The sequence below is a fragment of the Mirounga leonina genome, unplaced genomic scaffold (assembly GCF_011800145.1).
Source record: "Mirounga leonina isolate KUSES-001 unplaced genomic scaffold, KU_Mleo_1.0 Mir_154, whole genome shotgun sequence".
Taxonomy (NCBI): Eukaryota; Metazoa; Chordata; class Mammalia; order Carnivora; family Phocidae; genus Mirounga; species Mirounga leonina.
Genome location: NW_023270389.1, coordinates 33,515,603 through 33,534,991, shown reverse-complemented (window position 1 = coordinate 33,534,991; position 19,389 = coordinate 33,515,603). Strand labels below are relative to the sequence as shown.

The 19,389-nt window shown below is 49.7% G+C and overlaps 1 protein-coding gene across 1 annotated transcript in view; it reads left to right on the top strand.

The window, feature by feature from the left end:
• PLXNA2 (plexin A2) overlaps positions 1 to 19,389 on the top strand; it is a 211,421-nt gene that overhangs the window by 126,962 nt on the left and 65,070 nt on the right. Inside the window, exons 5-9 of the mRNA XM_035010443.1 lie at positions 5,659 to 5,759; positions 9,046 to 9,169; positions 10,893 to 11,046; positions 11,694 to 11,790; positions 14,612 to 14,726. Of these exons, the coding sequence (XP_034866334.1) occupies positions 5,659 to 5,759; positions 9,046 to 9,169; positions 10,893 to 11,046; positions 11,694 to 11,790; positions 14,612 to 14,726 (591 nt within the window). The remainder of the gene's footprint in view (positions 1 to 5,658; positions 5,760 to 9,045; positions 9,170 to 10,892; positions 11,047 to 11,693; positions 11,791 to 14,611; positions 14,727 to 19,389) is intronic.

The window sequence follows — 19,389 nt, the reverse complement described above, 5'->3', positions numbered from 1 at the left end:
TCAGAAGCCTATGTGTTCTGCTGCTTCACCTCAGATTTTTCTCCAGTAGACCTATCTGGGTACTCAGAACCACGTAGCTCCTTTCAGGCGTCCACACAGGGAGGCAGAGACGTGGCATTGATTCTCTGTGCCCAAGCCCACTTGGCAAAGAGCTCTGGGTCCTCTGCCTACCACTGGATGACTCTGAAGCGTGGTGATGTGTTTGTACCTGAGGTACTCACTGTCCAGGGCCTCAGGGGCCTTCCTGGCCTTACCGCGGGTGGTCCAAACCCCAACAGTCTGCCATGTTCTTCAAGATCTGGAGGAATGAGGCTGGTCCCAGCCATTCCCTCAGTGACTTGCCGCCATAGCCAATAATAATCTGATGTCATGTCCCTGGCCGTGCAGAGCCTCCCACCCTGTGGGCTACGTGTTGTGCTAAGAAGAGGGAGAGTGAGGGGAACCACCCTAAACTCTGCACAGCCCCCCGATCCCTTCCCACATAGAGCTCCAATCCTGCTGAATCAGGCCAAGGAAGCCACTAGAGATGCAGGGCCCCAAGGCCAGAGGAGCCAAGAACACAGTGTGAGTCACCTTTAATTAAGAGCATTTCTTAAGTAAATGACTTAATAAGACAGTTATATTCATTAGAGGTATAATTACAAGACCTAAGATCAAGCAGAAAAGAATGTGGAGCGTGAGGGTGGAATCTATGGTCCCGGGGAGAAGGCGGTGGAGGGGTCAGGGGAAGGGCGTCCTCTGACTGGTAGGCTTCTCATTGCTACGCTCATTTCCCAGCCTCGCTACCCTTGGATCCCAGCACTCAGCCAAGGGGGTGGGGGAGCCTCAGGCATAATTAAAATGCAATCATAATAAACAAACACTAATTAAAGCGTCACAGAATGTCCCATTAAACTCTGAGTCAGCCCTGACAAAGTGCCGCCTTGACTCAGTGGATGCTCTGCAGGAGAAAGCTCGAGCTCCTTCTTGAGCTTCTTGAGACCACTCCCATCCCTACCCCGTCCTGCCCCACCCCACCCAGTCCCAGAGCAGGTGCCCGCCTGTCACTGGGGATGCCGGATGAAGCCTCCAGATTTCCGAGATTCGAACTTGGTCCGTTAGGGCCTCCATAGACTCAGAGTTATCAGGGCCAATTTCTCCCTGGACATAAAGCAGTCCCCAGAATGCCCCCTTCTCCTGCTCCCCTAAAGCAGTCTCGTTCCTTCCATAGCCCCAAAGCCGAGTTTTATTCCATTTCTTCCTGGCCTGGGGACCTGACATTTAAAAAGACTCTCCCAAGGAGTGAGGTTATCTGCATCGGTGGTTCCCAATCTTTCAGTCCTAAGAATAGCTGGAGAGCTTGTTAGAACTATCGCTCAGGCCCCATCCCAGAGTTTCTGACTCAGTGGGCTCTGGGTTTTCTTGTCTCGTAAGCTCACAGGTCATGCCAACAGTGCTGGGTCCAGACCATGCATGGAGAGCCGTTGCTCCTTCAGAGCTCCTGGGCCCCCTCTTTCTGGAGGACGTTCTTCTGGCCACGCAGTGGCAGTCTGGAGAGCAAAGCCACTTCATACGTTCCCCAGTCCCGTGGTCTTCCCTGTCCTTCCCAGCCTAAGCCAAACCTGTCTCTCCAGGTTTATACCCACCGCTCCCTCGCTCTCACGCAAGGTTTGCTGAAGAAACTCTGCTCTCCCCTTCGTGCGGTGACTCTTTCCACCTGGAGCGCTCTCCATCCGTGTCAATGATTCACCCTTCAAGACCCAGGCCCCTGCCTTGTTTTCTCACAGAACCTGCTTGGGACTCCCATCTAGAGCAGCACTGGCCCAGAGAAACAAAGCGCAAGCTGCAAATGCAAGCTCCGTGTATACTTGCAACTTTTCTGGCAGCTAGAAAACTAGAAGTCAGAGGGAAGAAGTAGAATTAATAATAGATTTTATTTAACCCAGTATCTGAAAAAAATTCATTTTTAACATTGTCAATAAGAAAAGCATTAATACGACCGTTTACATTTTTTTTTCCGTACAAAATCTTTAAAACCCAGGGCGTCTTGTGTCCTTAGAGCGCAACTCAGTTTGCACCTGCCACATTTCAGGTGCTTATAAGCACATGAGCTAGTGGCTGTCGCTTTGGACACAGCAGACATAAAAGTATCTTCTCTTTGCTCCGAATCCCCTCAGCTCTCTTGCGGTGCCTTAGAGCACACATCACTCTCTCGTCTTTTCCCTGCGGGTCTGTTTGCAACTTGAAGTTGATGGCTATGTTTTAATGTGCAGTTGCTTTCATTCCCCTGAAGTGCCTAGCACTAGCCCCTCTCTATATGTAGGATGTGATCAATGAATCTGGGCTGATGAATGACTATGGAAACACAGGAATATAGAAAAGACAGAGAACCCACAGAAACATCTGATGTGGAGGGTCTCCTCCCAGTCCCGGTGACATTTCTTGCCTCTGGTTTGTGCCTGGCTAGTAGATCTCGGAGGAGAGAATCATTCAGGTTTTAGAACCACCCCCACCCCAGAAGTTTCCTGTTTCACTTTGCTCTTCAACTCAGTGCCTTAAAAAAAAAAAGAGAGAGAGAGAGAGAGAGAAATTCCCACCAGGAGGGCCCAGGAAACAGGAAAAATAGTTGTGCTATTGGTTTCATGTTTGGAGAAGAACAGGGTTCTCACTATCTCCGTGGCACTTGGCGTGAAAGTGGGCTTTGTTGCTGGAGACACTGCTCCCATTCAGGGCCGTCTTCCCCAGCTGCTGAGAGCCGGGCTGTGTTTTGACAGACAGGCCGAATGCAATGCAGACAGTTGTTTTAATTTCCAGCCAGATGCAGACATCACTCACATGGAGCTCGAAACCCAAGAAAAGAAGGCTGGGCCCTGGGCTGCAGTGGCGCTCAGGCCTCAGAGGGCGGGTTGGAGGGGGCCGGCGGAAGCTCCCGGGGCCGTGGGGTCACAGAGATCCTGGAGGGCTGAGAGTTCCAGGCCCCGGAGAGGCAGGCTTTCAGAAAGATGCTGCTTGGAGGGATCACAGGCCATGAGTCAGAGGTCAAGGGTTACTTCTTAAGGCGATGTAATGATGCCGGTGGCCAGTGGCAATGGCTGGGTGGTCGCTTTTATGTATGTATGTATGTATGTATGTATGTATTTTAAAGATTTATTTATTTATTTGAGAGAGAGAGAGAGAGTGTGTGTGTGTGTATGTTTGTGTGTGTGTGCATGGTGGGGGAGGGGCAGAGGGAGAGGGAGGGAATCTCAAGCAGGCTCCATGCCCATCGCAGAGCCTGATGCAGGGCTCGATCTTGGGACCCTGAGATCATGACCTGGGCCAGAATCAAGAGTCGGACACTTAACCAACTGAGCCACCCTGGTGCCCCTGGATGGTCTCTTTTAACTGTACCAAATTGTTCAGGGCAGAAATCGTGAACAGTCTCAAGGAGGAGTTAGGTAAACTGTGGGAAATAGATTCCCAAAGGTCAGAATGTGAAGGACAAATGCGGCCTCCCTCTGAGGACAGAAATCCCTCTCACAGCCTTCCAGACACCTGTCACGTTGACTCTGCTTTCGAATCCCAGTGATGGGAGTTCCTTGCAGAAGCGAGGGCTGAATGTTATTGGACAGCTTTGACCTTCCTAGTTTGGGCTTTCCTGAAACTTTTCACCCATGAGTCCTGTTGTGGCCACATTGCTGCCCTTCAAACATTGGAAACCCCCTCAAGACTCATCTTTTTGGATCTAAATAAACATCCCAGGTCCAACACCTCAGATGCTGCATCTGGATCCCAGCCCTCCTGACCACTCTTCTGGGAAGGACCTCTGGTTGAATAACACCGCTCTTGGGCACTCCCCAGTGTGGGGTGCCCTCTCTCCAACCCTGACACCCTGTCTGTTTATGCAGCCCAGGAGCAAATTAGCCCCTTGAGCCATTATATCAGCCGGTCAGGCCATACGGGACTCACACCCTCAGGTCTAGTATATAGGAGCTATTTCAGAACAGCCTCCACTCACAGTACCAGTTTCTTCAACTGAATTGCAAGATTTGACTATTATCCTTCCTGCGTTTCCTATTTTTGTTATTAAAAGGAGGTTAGGGCTGTTTAAAGCTGATCATGTCTACCCACTTATAGGAAAGCCTTGTGATACGAATATTAGGTGTTAGGATACGGTAAGAACGAGGAGCACCCAACAAAGAAAGGGAGCCTCCCGGAGCTGGTGCACGAGACCTTTCATCGTCTGGCCCGGGAGTACGTGCCCTGACATCTCACCCCGCCCCAGCCAGGCTACACCCTTGAGTTCTGCTGAACTTGTCCATGATGACTTTGGCTTGTGATAATCACTGAGCATGCCGTGCCCTTCTGTGTCTCTGCAGCAGCTCTCTCCTACCCTGACTCACGCTTTCTCCAGCGTCCAGCGGCCGCTTCCCCGACAGCTTGTCCTGGGCACCCCTCCTCCAAGTTCACGCCTGTCCTAGGCGAGGAGCTCCAGCATTGCAGTTACCAACTCCCCCTGGACTCTGAGCTCTGCGGGGCAGGCTCTGTGTCCTGATGGCTGGTATTTCCCTCTCACATAGCACTGGAGCCTCGCTGTGGTGACATCTGATAAAGATTTGCTAGATAAGCATGTTAAACTCCGAAGCCTCTCAGGAGGATGCTGTGAAAGTGTCTCGGGCAGATCCTTTGTTGCTCTGCCCGGAGGCAGGACACCATGTGGCTGGACCCTGGGTTGTGGGTTTGCACTTGCGATCACACATCCGGTGGGTGGGGGACCTCTCTGCCCTGACAAAGGAGAGCCCAGCCCCAGCCCAGCAAATGGTTTTGCAGCCCAGCAGCCTCCGGCTCCAACCCGCAGCAGTACCTAGTATCGCAAATGGAAGACTTCAATCTTCTGACCCCCTTACCTGGCCTGAACGTCACACGCGGACAGGTGGTGGTGTCGGGTCCAAACAGGCCCATCTCAAGGCCCTGCAGGGCCCCACGGGGCAACTGGCAGGAGTTCGCTGGGGCTGCATCCTTGGGGTGGGGGGCAGGGACTTGATCTGTAAATTCCCACTTTCCCCAGCAAGACGGACTCAGACAGGCAGCTCATCTCTGTGGATGTTCCCATTTAGCCAGACTTTTCAAAGGATGTTAGATTTACTAGAAAAAATTGAATGCAGACATCAGAGAATGGGATAATTGGATCCAGGTGGTATGTTTGGTTGGATGTAAAGAGACTGTGCCATACGATGAATATTATTGGATAGGAATAGTTTCTCCTTCTCTCCCTTTTTAAATGTTTTCTGTGTGGGCAGGATGTCTCAGCCCAAGCCCAGCTGAAAGCCCTTCAGAGACAAGTTGGTGGCACTCAATAGGCTTTCAACGGAGTTAACCATTTTCACGAACATGGCAAGCTCTCAAAAGGACTTGAGTGGTGGGCAGATAGAGACAGGAAGATTTGCTTCTGCCCCTGGTGAAGGCAAGAAGCAGCCTTGGGCCAGCCACCCCAGAAACACATTCCCTTAGCTGTACCCCCATTGCACCAGGCAAACAAGTGAGAGAGGCCATTGACTCCTGCCCGCCCCCCCCCCGCCCAGTGTCACCTCTTTAGGGGCGGTGACAGGGTAACTGCAGGTAGGTGTAGGTGAGTGTGAACACACATCAGCCAGTCATCACTCCCTGATCTAACTGTGCTCTCTTTCATCTCTCTGCCAGATCACCAGGGTCCCCGTGGAATCCTGTGAGCAGTACACGACCTGTGGGGAATGTCTGAGCTCGGGGGACCCTCACTGTGGCTGGTGTGCCCTGCACAATATGTAAGTTGGGGATCGTTCTGAAAACAGGCCTGGAATGCAGATGACCAGGTGCTTTCCTGGGACTGTTGATGAGGATGTGACCGTGGTTTCCAGGGCAAGGGGAATTTCCAATAATTCTCATCTAGGTTGGAGAGCAGGAAGAGAGGCCACGGGCGGGCAGGGGTCCTTCTTTCCCAGGGTCGTGCCTTTGCCTCTCGTTTCACTTCTAAATTCTGCCCTCCCGCCTGCTCCCGCGTCTGCACCTTGTCAACACTGGGAAGGGTGGTGGTACCAGAAGAACTCACCAGGGAAGCTGTAGAATTCTCTAGGTTTGCCCAGAACCTCCTCAGTGCATCCTGCCACCAGCGTGCAGATGGTAGTGCACTGTTGGGGGGGCGGGTGGAGGGTGTGCATCTGGACTCCAGTGAGCTGCTGTGTGACCCTGGATGGTCACTGACAACTCTGGGCCTCCACTTCCCCAGCCCTGAATAGGGCTAATGCCTACCTCGCAGGTACACTGTGAGGATTAAGTGAAATAATAAATGCTTTGGAAATAAGGAAGCCCAGAATAGGCTATACAAATCAAAATAATTATTATGAACTCTGAACCTTTGGGAGGACCCTTCTGGCCTCATTAATTCATGATTTTAAGAAGTCTGCATCTCATTCTAACTAGCCTCACACCCCTATTCAGATACATCCTGGCCATTGAATACCAGCTCAATAGAAATGCAAAATCACACTTAAACTTCCTAATTTGAAGGGCCGCGGAGGGAGAGAAGAGGGTGAAAACCCAAAGGCGGGACCTGGCTGGGAATTCTGTTCCCCAGTGGAGTTGGAAGCTCCGTGGCTCAGTGCCAGCCAGCAGCGCATCTCCATGAAATGTGCCGGGTTTGGGGTGGAGGCGGAGGGGGCGGGGGGCCAGAGTTCAGGGTCCTGCACAATAGCTCTTGGCTTCCAGCCTCTGCAGCAGGTGTTGCAAGGGCTAGGGAGGGAGGGAGGGAAGCAGGCGCCTCACAGATACAAAATCTGGACTGGATTTGAGCCCACAACTACTGGGTTCCCTGCTTGGGTTTGGAGGTAAGCGACTCTCCTCAAGAAGTTTTGCAGAAAATGTTCTTGCCAGAACCAAGGCAGTGAGTCGCCGTTTCGGTCAGACAAGATGCGGATGGCCCAGGAATCGCAGAGGTGGATAGCCATGTGTTTCCCCTCAGTGCGGCTGATGGGCCAGCCAGCTGAACCTCTCATCAGGAGGATTTCTTCCTCCCAGGACCCTGACTGCTGCCCCCACTCCGTGCCAAGTGTCCCAGGCTACATGCCCTCTCCTTGTGCAGTGCGCATGCCCAGCCACACCTCCCACTCCCCTGCTCCCTGCCCTGCCCTCCCAGCCTCTGAGCCAGTGGCTCTTCTCACAGGTGGAACACACCCCTTACAGATGGGGGATTGTCATTAATTCAACAGCAAGGACAACCGTGTTCCCCGGCTTGTGCTTGAGCCTATTAACCTGTCACAGTGCTCGAGTCTCCCGGTGGCCCCACACCACCCCTGTCATCCTCCTGTCCGGGTGGGCTGTGGCATCAGGATGGTCTCCGATTTCCTCTGTCCTCTGAACTCCCTACCTGTGGCAGGGAAGCCCTCCCACCGATGGGGCACACCTCTCCTTCCAGCCACTCTGCCTGCCAAGAGCACTTAGGAACGAGCTTCTTCCTCTTTCCACCCAGAGCTTTCTCCTCTTAGGTCCTTCTGGTGGTCAGCAGCCCCCTGCCATGCCCTCGCCCCCGCCCCCAGGGGCCTGCCTCGGTAACGGGAAGGCGTTGGCGGGCCCACTTGCAGTTCCCCGGCGCACACGCTGGACTGGAGGCAGGGGCCCAGGGAGATTGCTGAAGAGGCTCTGGGTCCGGGGGGATTTGAAACCTTCCTGTCTCTTCTGTTTGCCTTGCTCCTGCAAGTGTGTCAGTGTCTCCGAGGCTATTTATCTCTGTTAGGGCTGTTGCCATAAATAGTATGATAAAAAAGAGCCATTTCAGCGAGTCAATGAGATAAAGGCTCCAGTCAAGAGCTCACTTTAGAGCTATCTTAAGGATTCACTTAAACCTCAATAATTCTTTTCTTTGACAGCATTCATATTTAGATCCATTATGTGCCTGGAAAGGAAGAGGGGAGGGGCGGGGGGACTTTGGGTAGGAATCACTGCCTGATTGTGGCATCTTGTGGTATGTCAGGGGCTAGTTGGTCTGGAGAAGCACCAGCCCTGGAGTGTGTTCCCATGTGACACAGGTGGCGAGAAGATGCTCTTGCATGCAGGCGTCACCATGCCCACCTGCCGCCCGGGCAGAGATGAAGCTGTTGGGAGAGACGGCCACACGGCTTTCTGACGGAGGCAGCCCTGGCTGCCCCTCCTGGGCTGCCTCTTTGTCTCCAGGCATTATTTCACACCGCAAATACTTATTTAAAATATAGCATGTGACAGGGAGAATATCTCAATGAATAAAACATGGCCCCTGCCTTCAGAGAGCCATGAGTCCAGCCACAAGATCACATGTACGCTGTCCCACACGGTGAAGACCTGTCCCGCGTCTGACATCTTTTTGGAGTAGAATAATAACATTAATAGTCATCATCATTAATATTATTATTATAAGGGCTAAAAAGCCATTTTCTTTTTTTTAAAAGAGTTATTTATTTGAGAGAGTGATCATGAGAGCAAGGGAGCAGGGAGAGGGGCAAAGGGAGAAAGAGAGAGAGAATCTCAAGCAGACTCCCCGCTGAGCACGGAGCCCCACCCAGGGCTCCATCCCAGGACCTTGAGATCATGACCTGAGCCAAAATCAAGAGTCAGAGGTTGTTTTGTTTTTTTTTTTTAAGATTTTATTTATTTATTTGAAAGAGAGAGACAGAGATAGCGACAGAGAGCAGGAGCAGGGAGGAGAGGGAGAAGCAGGCTCCTGGCTGAGCAGGAAGCCCCATGCGGGGCTCAATCCCAGGACCCTGAGATCATGACCTGAGCCGAAGGCAGACGCTTAACCGACTGAGCCACCCAGGCGCCCCCAGGAGCTATTCTTTATGTCTAAACTGTACCTCTCATATTGGGGGTTAATCCAACTCCCTCTTAGTCTGTGTTTACCTGTGATCAGGACCATCGGGGAGTCACCGAAGCCCTCTGGGGTAAGTGAAAAGTGTAATGAGAAGACAAGCCAAGAGCCTCAGAGCAGCAAACCCCTCTTAACCCCCCCACCTCCAGGGGACAGTGGAGCCAAACAGATGGGTCTCAGAGGCCTGACCTCTTGTGCATCTGTGTCTGTGGCAGGTGCTCCCGCAGGGACAAGTGCCAGAGGGCCTGGGAACCTAATCGATTTGCAGCCAGCATCAGCCAGTGCATGAGCCTCGAGGTGCATCCCAGCAGCATCTCAGTGTCTGAACACAGCCGGCGGGTAAGAAACGTATCCCGGGGGCTGGTGGGGAGCACAGAGCACACACGTGGTGTGCGCGTGTTCCTTCAACACTTGCACGTGTATCTGTCACTGGATCACACTTTAAATGCTCCAAGGAAACTGTGTTTATACAAAACCTATGGTAGCTCCTATTGTAAAGGGCACAGTCATTCTCTGTATTCCCTGCAAACTCATTACCCATTGATCTGTTTTGTAAATCTAGATTCTGCATTTAGTAACAAACATTTACAACATAGTGCAATCCGATACTAAATAACACATTGTTTGTTATATGCTCTATTTACATTCCTCTATCTCATGCGGTTTTTCACACAGACCTTAGAGTTGCCTTTGTGTGTGTGTGTGTGTGTGTGTGTGTGTGGTGTGTGTGAGAGAGAGAGAAAGAGAGAGAGGAGAGACAGACAGAGACAAAGAGACTGAGGCTTAAGTAACAGTCGGTATGTACTTGAAGAGAATATTAAAGAGAATAAAACAACCCTTAACCACCTGTCGAGGTACAACCCCAAATATTTCATGTCCTTAGGTCCTGCACGATTATTTCATTCTGAAGGTTTTGTGAGCATTTACGGATGTTAATTAGTTAATGAACCTTCCAAGATTTCTGTTCATTCACCCCCACTAGGAGGTTTTGGCTCCCACGGAGCCGAGGGAACAAATAGGGGAATTTGTACCTAAGTCTCTTGGCCCCATGGAAACGAAACTGGGGCAGGGATTCAGCAGCAAACAAATGTTTGGAGAGGCTAGGTGACACTCATTGTGAGTGAGAAACCTCTGCAAATAAATACAGCCAGGTGTTGTCAGGAAGACAATGGGAGACCTACCTACACTGTGGCTCCCAACTTGAAGGCTCTGGGGGGGGCGGGTATTGTTGCCATGAACCCTTATGGTCACCCCCTGTTGCTAGAGGAGGCCAGGGGCATTTTTTACCTATTGTGTCAAATATCACTTAGATGTTCTATTGTGGTCATTGCGAACAAACTCATTTCTGGCCGTCAGTGGTATTTTTACCATTCAAAGGATGGTATGCAAACTTGAAAAAGCCGCAAAGTGCTGGCCTAGATCATTGGAATCCACAGGCAGCAGCAGACATCATCCAAGCCGTTGGTGTCCACGTTCCTTGCTTTCTCTGGTCCCCACAGCTCCTTGTGAAGCCACTGCCCTACTGGAGGGGGGCTGTCAGCAAGCAGGGCGCCTGGGGTTGGGAGGACAGAGAGGCAGAAACCCTAGGACACTTGGCATCCTGATAAGCAGCGCCTGAATCATAGCCAGGGTGAGGAGCTCACTGTCTCCCGCCAACCTGGTAGACCTCGAGATCGGTAAGCCAGTGTTAAGGCTTGTTTGCAAAGGGCTCAGCTCGTGATTTGCTTTCCAGGGTCATGGTTTCATGTCAGAATGACGAGGTCTGAGGTGGATTTTGGTACCTTTCCCTCTAGGCCCCCTCACCCAGTCCTTTCTGATGCTGGCCAAGACTGAAAAATAAATGCACAGTGATATTAATAAAGACCCACTGACTCTGCACTCTTGTAATTGTCAAAGCCAGAAGATCACTAGACCAATGTCCTTCCTTAGAGATGAGCTCAGGGGACATTAGTCCGCAAGCAGGCCACAGCAGGGCCAGGCCTGGAGCTCTGGTCTCCGGAGCCCTTAGGATTCTTCCTATGGCATCGTTTTTTGCTCCTGAGCCTCTTTGCTCCTCCCACAGCTCAGCCTGGTTGTGAGTGATGCTCCTGACCTGTCTGTGGGCATCTCCTGTGCCTTTGGGAACCTGACCGAGGTGGAGGGACAGGTGTCTGGGAGCCAGGTCATCTGCATCTCACCAGGGCCCAAGGATGTCCCTGTCATCCCTCTGGATCAAGGTAAGAAGTGAGCGCCATGAAAGTCACATGCCAGGGGCTGCCCTACCAGAATGGTCAAGAGTAGAGTACAAAGTGGAAGGGGTAGCAAGTAGAGGGCGCAGGGGATGGGGTGGCGAGTACCAGCACCAAAGTTGCCTGCCCGAGCCTTCATATCACAGATGCTAATGTGGGCTTATGTAACTTGTTTGAGTTTGAAAGCTCCTTGTCATGTCCCAGAGCAAAATTCAGAAAGAAGGAAATCCCTTGCTCCAACTTCGGTTAAGTCTTCACCATGTGCAGAGAGTTTTTCCAGACTTCCCTTCCCTTCAAGGAATATCAGTGGCTCCAGCCAGTGATTTTCAGTGGTCTCCCCATGGAACTGGGGGTTTGAGGGGTTCTGGCCTAGTATTTCTGAAAGTCTTTCAGTAACTGAACATGCCTGACCAAAGCAAGGGTTTCTGTGGGATGTGATTCATTCCGTTTCCCCTAAAAGGGGGAGTGGGGGTGGCTGGGTCCCAGTGACGGGTGTCTCAACAGGACCAAAGGGACTCTCAGGCAATTTTCATCTACCATCTGTGCCCCAAGAGAGCCCTGGAGTGGCTTCATGGATTACCCTCAGATTCTCCACTGGGCGCCCAGGTTGTTACCCTCTCCTTTTTTTCCCCCAGATTGGTTTGGGCTAGAGCTGCAGCTGAGATCCAAGGAGACAGGGAAGATATTTGTCAGCACCGAGTTCAAGTTCTACAACTGCAGTGCTCACCAACTGTAAGCATCCCGGGGCCTGGATACGGGTGTCGGGGGTTCTCTAAGCTCCAGCCATGTTGGTTTCACCTCTCAGTCTCCCCACGGGACCTGGCACACTGTCTGGGACAGAGTAAGCTCTCCATAAATGTTCCTTTTCAGTTCTGTTCAGTTTATTCAGTTATATTAAACAGAATGGCATTCACTGTCCACAGCCTCTGATGTCATCCAGACTCCCTTGCCTGACTCCCCTACAACCCTACCCCCAATTCTCAAGCTAAGACGGTAAAAAGAAAGTTTGACATGAAGATGAAGGTCGTGGTCCAAGGACCATAAGAAAAGTTCTCCATTTTAGACCAGCTGGTGGTGGCTTTGAACGTAGAGATAGACAGTGAATGGAGTTTAGACACATCCTCCATGAGCAAGCGGAGAGGGACTCGGAGGTAAAAGGCAGCTATGCACACAGCTACCCGAGAGGAGGACATGCCATAAGGGCCCCAGGCTGGGAGGGGGAGAGGAGACTTTCACTCCACTGTGATCCAGACCCAGCCTTTGACTTTTTAAAGAGGAGGGGGAAACCGGCGGCCTCTAGAGGGGCTTGAGTAGAGCCCAGCTGACCTCACCAGCCATCTCCAGCAGTGGGACACTTATCACTGGTGCCCACAAGCTAAGAACTTCTACAGCTGGGCAGGAATAGAGACCCATATTTAGTTTCTATCTTCGCTGGAAGAGAAACTGAGACTCCTTCCATACGAACTGGGAACTCTATACCGCCTGGTTTAGAAAGAGGGAAATAGGTCTCTGTAATAGGGCCACATAAAGGCCACTGGACCAGTGACCATGAACATTCCACAAGGATAGAGATATCAAGCAACAATGGCACACCAGAGGGAGCAATCGCTGGGGATAGTCTATGGACCCATCCTTCCCATTTCTTAGGACAGGAATACTCTGAGGTCTGCATAACTCCAAGGCATCATGTCTGTAGGGTCCAGGCTATGGACAAGATGGGCTCAGCAATCCACATGGGGAGAGGGTCTGTTTGCAGCTATCCCTGAAAGGAATCTTCAGCCATTAAAAGAGACAAATGAGTCAGTCCTCCCGAGCCTCCCCTCCTCTGATCTTGATTTTTATGACGGGAATCAGCTGCTGGAACTGTAGGATCTCCGAAGTAGTTAAGAAAGAAGGCACAGTTGAGCCCCATTGGGATAATGGGGATAGATGTGCCGAGAAAGACAGGACAAGTGGTAAAAATGGCCTGGGGCGGGGGCAGGGCAGTAAGTGCAGAAGCTGAAATAAACAAAATTGCCCACTAACCACGGCGTCCCAATCCCAGCTAACCCTGTTGAGGAAAATGCAAGCATCTTGGAGAAAGAAACTCCCAACCTCCTTCTAAACTCCAACACAGTGGTGATAGAACTCATTGTTTGTGAGAGCATCCTCATCTCCATGGCAGTTCGGTGTGATGTCACCACTTTGCATTGCTATGGCAACAGAAATGCAGTTACAGGCAGTAAGTTTTAGCCAAAAAAAAAAAAAAAAAGGCAGGTCTCCTTGACCCCAAAGATTCCATTTTATTTCTAAACACTATCTTACCCCTACTCCACTCCTGGCATCCATAGCAAAAAGTCACAGAATCAAGTTCAGTCCCCTGCTTTTAATATGGTAAACTGAGGCCCACAGGGGATAAGTGCTGCAGCGAAGGTCACAAAATTAGCCAGTGGAAAAGCCAGGCTTAGAACCCCATCTCATCATTCTTGGTCCATTTTCATTATTTACTTGCTGAATCATAAGATATTAGCCAGAACCAGTCAGTCTGGCCTAAGCTCAGAAACACAATCATTTTGGGCATATCTGGAAGGGGATAAGACTGATCAGCATGGGGAAGATGAGGTGTAGATGTGCTAATGCACCCAAAACAGGGTGGCAAATTAGCCAGTCACCCCCTGGATGGAGACCCATCCACCTAAATGTAAAGAGAATGCCCACCAGATGGCGCCAGATCGCAGAGCCGGCTGTGTCCCTTCCAGGTTGGTCTAGTTGTCAAAGGCTAGATTAGGGGCGCTGGCATTTTAATGGTCTGGTCACACACAGCCCCCAGGTAAAACTAGAGGGAAAGAAGCGCTTACCCTGGCAAGAAATGCATGAGCCACACATATTACTGCCTATGCTTGGCTACTTGGAGAGTGAGACAGAATTGCCATTTAATATTGTTAACTCCCCCAAAGCCCAGAAACACAGGTGGTTGAACTAGTCGTTGACACTCAAATGTGACTTAAAAACTTGAAATAACAGGTAATTTAAGCACTTGAAAATAACACTCACATTTAACATTGTACCTTTCAAAACCATTTCCTACACATTATCTTGTTTGATGCTCAACAGCCCTGTGGAGCAGACGGGAAAGTTTTATTACAGACTGATGAAGAACTTCCAATGCCGAAAGTGAAGTGACTTACTCAAGGTGACCCCAGTGGCATTGGCAAGCCTGGAATCCTATCTGCCCAATTTCTATCCCCGTGCTTTTCTGTCTTATGTCTTCCAAGCTATTCTCTTATTAGTGGTGGGGTGCTGGTAAATATTTAACTACCAGCAATCAAGGAAAAAAACCCTAGTATGTAGCATTTGCCAATTTCTATGGTGTAAATACTCTGTCCATGGCTGATTCCAAGCTATAAACATGATGCCAACCACTTGCAAAATTCCTGGAAATGTAAATAATCAGCTCTCCTGAGAGAGAGAGACTAGGATAACCGACTTCCATCATGACACATGGGCTACCTGGCACCCTTACCTTCCCTGTGTGCTCCCTTCTTTTTGCCTCTTACTATCTCCATCCTTGCAGGTGCCTGTCTTGCGTCAACAGTGCCTTCCGCTGCCATTGGTGCAAATACCGGAACCTCTGCACTCACGACCCCACCACTTGCTCCTTCCAGGAGGGCCGGATCAATATTTCAGAGGTAAGCAAGGCTCACCTTGGCATGGTGATGTTTCCCAGCGAGTCTGAGTGGCCCTCCCTTTTCAGATGGGCAGTCCAGTGGCTTGGCCATCTCCTTGCCCTGACCCATCTTGGTCTTCTTCCCGGAGATTCTATATGTTAGAAAGCCTCATTATTATAAAACACTAAAAAATGCAAAAAAAAAAAAGTGGTAGAAAATACCCCAGAGGCAGAGAAATGTGCTGTCTCTTCTAGACTCTTAAGACTCTCTACATTCAAAGGCTTGAGGGGAACTGAGGGTTGAGACTAAAAGCTGAGAGGACATATCCAACCAACCAGACTCCATTGTCTAGAAGAGGGCAGTGAATGACATTGATTCTTTGAGTCTAAGCCCTTTGCTTGGCTGCAGACATAGTCCAATTCAACAGAACATTCACTCTCAACCATTCTTTCATGCCAACCTCTCTTCCAACTCCAAGTTTCAATGATTCTTTGACTCTGATGTATGACTGGGTGGGTGGCCTTCCAGAAAGAGAAGGAAATTCAGCTGGTGAAAAGAACCAGGCCTTGCTAAAAGTCCCAGCTTATTATACAATCAGTGTTCCATCCCCAAGCCTGACCCACCTTTGTTATCAACACCATGAAATATCAAATTGCTTGTCTTTCCAAGGAATATCACATCCGATGGTTATCTACTGATGTTGATTTTCGTACACATTCACAGCATGCCTTAGGAAAATGAAGCCTGCTTGGTCAATTTCCCTTTCTCGTATTTAATGTCTTTCACACCACAGCATGGCCAGTAGTTTGGGTTTGAACGACTGTAGAGGCCTATGTATTCATACAAGTTGCACACGTGTGCATACACACGTTCCCCTCTTCTTCCACCTTTTAGAAAATCCGCAAATGTAAATGAGCAACAGCATAGCATGTGCATATTTTACTGTACTCTTTCCATACACCTGTCGCCATTGCAGTAGACTAGAAGCTTTTTTTTTATTCTTATGTTAATCCCCATACATTACATCATTAGTTTTAGATGAAGTGTTCCATGATTCATTGTTTGTGCATAACACCCAAGACTAGAAGCTTCTTGAAGGCAATGGCTACATCTTACCTTTAAATCCTCAATGTCTTCTTCAGTGAATGTTTGCAGAATGCATGCGTGAAAGAAGGAAGGAATGGCCACTTTACCCAAATGCCATTGATAGGAAGGATTCCTTGGATACATTTGTCCATGATTTCAAGAAATAGAGTCTTATGGGAAAAAAAGAAGAAACAGAGTCTTCTGTGTCTCCTAATCTTGATAGAAATGCTAGTTGTTTCCATGAATAAACATAAGAAAGTAGACCTTGATATACATATTTCAAATCATCATGGTGCATACTTTAAATACCTTACAATTTCATTTGTCAATTATACCTCAAAAGGTAAAAAAAAAAAAAATTAAATAAGAATATAGTAGGCCTTGAACTGTTTCTCAAACACACACCCATGGCCTTGAATTCTTCTGAGTTTCTGAAATAATATGTGTTACGTTCAGCCAGAAAAATGTAAAAATGGGCCCATCTTGAAAGAGAGAAACATAGATGGTATCCACAGGTGGTATTTAAGACAGGCCATCTGCAGGTGCCCCAGAGTGATGGACACAGTTATCTAGTGCCCTGAAAACCTTTCAGAAAAAGATTTCCCTCCAGCCAGTTGGTGTGCTTTGATGTAGCTGGCCTGAAAGATCTACCCTGGTCTTAGTGGACACTGCAAATTAATCCCAGCCCTGGGATTGTGCAAGAGTATGGAACTGCTTTCAGGCCAGTCTTCTTACTCAGAGGATAGGACCCAAGGGCTGCAGGGATGGAGTGGAGGGTGGTTAACACAGCTGGGGAGTCGACAGAAGAATGGCGAAGGGAGGCGAGGCGGACCAGGAACAGCAGAAGCCACAGACGGGGCTGCTCAGAAGCAAAGGCCTGGCCGTGAAAAGATGGTGATAAAGGGTCTCAGAAACCGACCTTCACATGGGCCTCTTCTAAACTTCTAAGTTCCTTAATAAAATAAAGTGAGGCCGACCACAAAATGCAGACAGAGAGAGAGTGAAGTGCAGATCTAGACGAGAAAGTTTTCTTCCAGGGGCTCCCCCTCGGGCAGAGAGAAACCCAAAGCCAAGCCTGAAAGGGGCCTGCAGCTGGAGCGAGGGCCAGAGGAGTGGCCCACAGAGCAAGACAAATAAACTCTGCCGGGGTGTGGAGGCCAGAAGGCTAATTGGAAACATGCCGGCCTCCCTTCGTGCCCTTTAGAAGTCACCAGAACAGGGTTCCCTCTCAGCCACGGGGGAGAGACTGAAATGTTCCAGAGAGCTAGGCCTAAGAGAAGCTGTTGCCACCTGGCCACTCGGGATTGAGTGAATACCAAAGGAGGCCTGGGGGGAAACCCCAAAGGCTTCTCACCCCCTATTAGTTTCACTTTCTTTCTTGAATGTCTGTTGCTTGGGATGCTCCCCGCTCAAGTCCCCGCCTCTCCCGAGTGGGACTGGGCCGGACTGCCATTCTCCTACTGCTGATAAGCACAGGCCCCTGATGCGGGCCTGGGGCTTGGCTCTCTGGAGGTCGGGGATGGAAGTCTGGTCTGTGTCCGGCTCCTGACTTCGCCCAGGAAAGAAAATCAGTTCAGGTTCCCAGGAAGCTTGTGAGGGCCACTTCCTCAGCTGCCTTGAATACTGCCAGAGCTCTTGGCCACAGCCATTCACTCATCCCTTCCCAGCAAATAGCTCCCAGGCCCTGCTCTTTTCCGTCCAAAGCTCTGCTTCTGGGGAGCCCATTCCCGAAAATGTGGGCAACAGCAGAAGCACACACGTCCAGCTTGGGTGAGGTGTTCTTTACTGTATTAGGAGTCTGATCTGATGTCTTTAGGTTTTTCTGGGGATTGAAAATCCCTTAGGTACCTCTTTGGGGGTCCTAGAATATCTCTTTCATATGTCCAGTAAGGGCCCCCTAACTCTGAATCAAAATTTTATGTCCATTTCCTTGAAACAATACATAACTGATAAGCTCCCTTGATGTATACGGAACATTAATGTAGCACACGTTTGTAATTCTCTCAAATGTGCCGAAAGTTCTCAAAGCATATATGTCAGGGTAGGGGGACCAGTAACATCAGCATCACCTGGGTACTTGTTGGAAATTCAAAGTCTTGGGGTACCTGGGTGGCTCAGTCGGTTAAGCGGCTGCCTTTGGCTCAGGTCATCATCCCAGGGTCCTGGGATCCAGCCCCGCATCGGGCTCTCTGCTCAACGGGGAGTCTGCTTCTCCCTCTCCCTCTGCCTCTGTGATCTCTCTCTCTCTCAAATAAATAAAATCTTAAAAAAAATTTTCAAATTCTTGGGCCTCATCCCAAATGAGTCTAAAGATTGAGAGTCACGGACATGTGGCATCTCAACTGATTCTCGAAACAGACCTGCAGTTTCACATAATTCATATTTGACACATGTAGTAACAAACATGCTAAAAATTTAGGTTTTTTGCCCAAGGCTACAGAGAACTCCGGCATCCAAAAGAGCTGAGGACAGAATGCTTTCTGCAGAAAATCAGAGCCAGTTAGCTTGCTTGTCTCCGTGGCCACAGCCACACTTGCCGACCAGATCCCAATCTGGCTTTATGCTCTTTGGTTGTGAGGGTTCGGGGTAGGCAGGGACTGGTACAAATCCATCTCCCCAGATGGGGAGGCTCCCGTGGAGTCCCACTTACAGATACACGGCCAGCTGGCACATGAGGTAAATCTGCCTACTTCTTTCCAGAGGTCTGATGGACCAAGTCCACGCTTAGGCTTGACAAGAAAGTACCTAATTCAAAATAAAAATATTGGTAGTGAACATTTATTGAGTGCTTATTATATATGCAACATTTTCTACATACATAAAATCTCATTTAGTCTACTCTATGAAATGGGTTCTATTACAGATGAGTAAACAGAGGTTTAGGTAAGTTAAGCAATTTTCCTAAGATCATCAGATACATGCAGAAGGCATGACTCAGAGTAAAATGTTCCCCAGGCTGACTGTGAGTAAGTCGACAGCCTCTGATCCTGCATTCCCCCCCCCCCACACACACACACAGACACACACACGCACACACAAGAAGCACACAGTGATATTCATGTTGTTAATCCGGTTTATTGCCATTTACAACATTCTTTCGTAGGCCTCTTTTAAGCCATCTAGGCCTGTCAGGTATTTCTGGCCCCATTTTATAGATGAGGAAACTGAATTTCAACTGAACCATCTCTTGAGCTCTTTTAAGGTTATGAGCCAAACCTTTCCACCATGCAGAGCACAGCCGATCTGTGATGGGGCCCTCCAAATCTCTGCCTCCCTGGGCCGGATCAAGCTGCGACATGGTGTTAGCAAGCGGGCGTGCGTGGGAGTGTGTATGGCTTTCAGCTCTAGAAGCTCATCTCCCTCCATGGCTAAACCAGGCCTAGTGAGATGTAGATACATAAATATCTTCTTTACGCCCTGTCCCAGGGGAAAGATAGAACCAAATAAATCCGATTAGCTTCCCAGGATACTGGCTGCTTTCTCTCTTTGAAGTCCAGTGGGTGAAGATAATGCCATTTCCACACGGGAGAAGTCGTTTCCGAGGGCCGAAGGGTCCCCTGCGCTGAGAAGCACAGCTAAGCAGAGTGGGTGATGTGGC